This window comes from Anarrhichthys ocellatus, unplaced genomic scaffold (genome assembly GCF_004355925.1).
Source record: "Anarrhichthys ocellatus isolate YVR2014 unplaced genomic scaffold, GSC_Weel_1.0 scaffold4833, whole genome shotgun sequence".
NCBI classification, from domain to species: domain Eukaryota; kingdom Metazoa; phylum Chordata; class Actinopteri; order Perciformes; family Anarhichadidae; genus Anarrhichthys; species Anarrhichthys ocellatus.
In genome coordinates, this window is record NW_022284807.1 from 1 (window position 1) to 4,041 (window position 4,041).

At 47.9% G+C, this 4,041-nt stretch overlaps 1 protein-coding gene across 1 annotated transcript; it reads left to right on the forward strand.

Moving 5' to 3' along the window:
- Nucleotides 1-417: 417 nt before the first annotated feature.
- On the forward strand, nucleotides 418-3,924 carry LOC116379648 (cullin-associated NEDD8-dissociated protein 1-like; the record flags this gene model as incomplete). Its single annotated transcript, XM_031841614.1, has 7 exons — nucleotides 418-573; nucleotides 1,451-1,672; nucleotides 1,797-2,003; nucleotides 2,232-2,419; nucleotides 3,192-3,345; nucleotides 3,420-3,560; nucleotides 3,684-3,924. Coding segments are annotated over 7 exons (1,260 nt in total), but the record flags the coding sequence as incomplete, so codon positions are not given.
- Nucleotides 3,925-4,041: the final 117 nt, after the last annotated feature.

The window sequence follows — 4,041 nt, forward strand, 5'->3', positions numbered from 1 at the left end:
CTGTCTGTCTACCTACCTGTCTGTCTACCTGTCTGTCTACCTGTCTACCATCCGTCTAGTCCATCATTCAAAACTTTACTTAAGTCAAAGTATTAGCATGAAAATATAGTTAAAGCACCAAAAGTTAAAGTACTAATTATGCAGAATAATATATATATATATATATATATATATATATATATACATTATGTTATTGTTGCAGTAATGTGTTCATCACTTTGAAGATGGAGCTCATGTTAGTCACTTTATATACTGCTGGTAGTTTAATCATCATTTATTAGTTGACTGATAATCTAAATCTGTAAAGTAACTGAAGTTATTATATAATGTAGTGGAGTAGAAGTATAAAGTATGGTTAAATATAAATGACTCTAGTAAAGTAACAGCTGTTCTGACTTCTTCTTCTGGTCTCTGCAGGTTCTGCTGCCCCCGGTGGTGGCCTGTGTGGAGGACTCCTTCTATAAGATCACCTCGGAGGCTCTGCTCGTCGCCCAGCAGCTGGTCAGAGTGACGAGGCCCCCAGGACAGAGCCCCACCGCGGCGGGATTCGACCCCAGACCGTTCGTCAGGGAGGTGTGAGGCTCTCTGCTCTCTGCGTTTAACTCACTGGTTTTATTGTTCTCATTAATATGAAAGCAGAGTGATGATAAACTGTCGTCGTTATCAAAACACAGAAGAAGAGAACATGTTGGTGACAGACACACATTCACCATGAAGTGCTTTCACTTTTACTCATCGGAGAATTAGTCCGGCGCCGGTCGTTTGGGGCGTCATGACGGGGTACAGAAATATTCACGGAATTAACGAGAATAATATGGAAGCACTACGGTCACCTGCTCAGGCTGCATTACAGTAGTTATTAAGTTATAAGTAGCACAAATACATAAATCCATTAACTTGTAAAATACATAGTGAGATTAGCTAGTGGAGGGCTGTGTGCAAAGGACTGCTCATCTATGAATACATGTTTAAAGATGAATAATGAATGGGAATAGATGAATCAAGCTAAATACAGAGCAGCTAACTATTCAATGAAAGGCATCGTTTTGCTTTTTATGTGTAATTTACCATTTAAAGATTTTTTATTGAAATTGTTCAATATTCCCAATAATGCTGAGCTTCACTTCCCCGGTAAATATTGCGGCTCTATGCAACATGACGCCTGATTGATCAGCTGAAGGACCAACGAGCATCTGATGATTTCATTTCAAACGTCAAAAGATGCGTAATATGAATGTACATGTTGATAACTAGTTGTGAAGCTGCTGTGATATAAAACTCAAACAGACATCTGCAGCTTTATGTTCAGTAATCAACGCTGTGGCTACAGGTATCTTTGAATAAACTTTATTGAAACTGTCTGTGTCATCACATTCAAACATGTTTTACCAAATTCAGTAAAATGACCCAGAGAAGAAGTCACACGGTGTCCCTCCCCCCCACCCCCCAGGTGTTTCCCGTCACCTTGAAGAGGCTGAAAACCACCGACATCGACCAGGAAGTGAAGGAGAGGGCCATTTCCTGTATGGGTCACCTGGTGTGTCACCTGGGCGACCACTTGGGGGCGGAGCTTCAGGGTGTGCTGTTGATCTTCCTGGAGAGGCTGAAGAATGAGATCACGAGACTTACAGCCGTCCGGAGCATCACGCTCATCTCTGCTTCACCGCTGAAGGTTCAGGAACCATCTCTCTGATCGATCAGTACTTGAGTATTACTAGTGGTGTAGTACTTCCACAGTGTGGTATTAGTACTTGTACTTGCAGTAAAGGATGTGAGTACTTCCTCTTCTCGTCCAGCTCGACTTGTCGTCCATCCTCCCGGAGACTCTGTCTGTTTTGGGATCTTTCTTGAGGAAGAACCAGCGAGTCCTGAAGCTCGCCACACTGGCCTGTCTGACCGCTCTGGTCACGCACCACGCCGCCGGAATCAAACCCGCGGCGCTGGAGCCCGTCCTGAGCGAGCTCCCTGCTCTGGTGGACGAGAGCGACATGCACGTGTCACAGGTAGATCTGAATCTATGAATGTGTTATGACACAATAATCCAGCTTCAGTGTTATCAATCAGTTCATCAGTGTTTAAGGTTTGAGACTAAATGAAACGTTTTCATCATCTTCAGTCCTGCTGACCTGAGAGTCACATCTCCTCAAACATCTTTCTCCTCTCCTCATCTCCTCTCCTCCTCTCCTCCTCTCCTTCTCCTCTCCTCCTCTGACATGTGTCATGTCTCCTAGGTGTCCGTCTCCTTGCTGACCTCCTTGTCCAGGGCCTGCTCCTCCTCCCTGGCTAAGATCAGCTCCTCCGTGCTGCCGTGCGTCTTCAGACTGGTCCACTCTCCTCTCCTTCAGGGAGGAGCTCTGGTAGCCATACTGGACCTCCTTCAGGCTCTGGTTCTGTCCAAAAGCAGTAACCTGGGCTACAGGTGAGACATGTGGGTCAGACTAAGGTTTCTTTATCTGTTGATATGAATCTGATATTTTATATTTGTGTTTAAAGAAGTTCTAAAGATCAGAGTTTCCCTCAGACTTCTGTATTTATCAACATGAAGAGTCTGTAAAAGATGAAACAGCTTTAATCCATAAAGACTTTGATGACGAATGTCAGTGAAAGTTTTTCTCTTGATGTTTTCAGGTCCATCAACTCGTATTTAACAAAGTTATTTGTTTTGTTTTCATATTTAAAGAGTTTTTACTGATTTCATGCAGAACATCTCTCCTCCTTCCTCCTCCCCTCTCTCCTCCTCTCCTCCTCCTCTCCTCCTGCCTTCCTCCTCTCCTCTCCTCTCTCCTCCTGCCTTCCTCCTCTCCTCTCCTCCTCTCCTCCTGCCTTCCTCCTCTCCTCTCCTCCTCTCCTCCTGCCTTCCTCCTCTCCTCCTCTCCTCCTGCCTTCCTCCTCTCCTCTCCTCCTCTCCTCCTGCCTTCCTCCTCTCCTCTCTCCTCCTGCCTTCCTCCTCTCCTCTCCTCCTGCCTTCCTCCTCTCCTCTCCTCTCTCCTCCTGCCTTCCTCCTCTCCTCTCTCTTCCTGCCTTCCTCCTCTCCTCTCCTCCTCTCCTCCTGCCTTCCTCCTCTCTTCTCCTCCTCTCCTCCTGCCTTCCTCCTCTCCTCTCTCCTCCTGCCTTCCTCCTCTCCTCCTCTCTCCTCTCCCCCTGTCTTCCTCCTCTCCTCCTCCTCTCTTGTCCTCCTCCTCTCCTCTCAGTCAGTTGCTGAAGTCCCTCACAGACCCGTTCCACAGCTCCCAGTCCTCCCTGATCCACAGACAGTCGTACCAGTCTGTAGCTCGTTGTGTAGCGGCTCTGTCCTCCTCCTGCCCCTCAGAGACACCGGCCACGGTGGCCGGACTCCTGCAGGAGGTGCGTGGGAGTTTGTTCACAGGTGATGGACAACACCACCTGGATCAGTTTCACTGTATCTCCTCTCTCCTCAGGTGAAGAATCCTGGTTCTCCTGAGTCTGCTCGAGTCCTGGCTCTGTTGTGTCTGGGGGAGGTGGGGAGGAGCGGCAGCCTGGGAGGAAGTAAGGAGGTGCAGGGAGTCCTCCTGGAGGCCATCTCCTCCACCAACGAGGAGGTGAGACAGACACATAAAGTATAATGGGTGTAACATGGCTCTGACAGGTGTGATGTTCTCTCTGACCTGGTGAGTGCTCATTGGTTGAAGGGGAACCGGACTGTGAACACTTTGTGGTTTCAGGTGAAGACGGCGGCGTCCTGCGCGTTAGGCAGCATGGCGGTCGGCAGCCTGAACGACTACCTGCCCTTCCTGCTGAAGGAGATCTCCTCCCAGCCGAGGAGACAGTACCTCCTGCTGCACTCCCTCAAGGAGGTCATCAGGTGTGTTCTCAGCGTTACCGCCTTCTTTATCTCCTCATGTCTTCCATCTTGAGGAAGATGAAATTAGTCTGTTTAAAAGAAGTGGACGAAGTCGTCATGTCGTCTCTCGTTGGATTTGTGACGTTTTGAAGCCTCGAGTTCGGTGATTTCGTCGTCTCCATCTTGTTTTTATCAACCAGTGAACAGGAAGTGAGCATATCTGGACTGAGGAGGAGTGA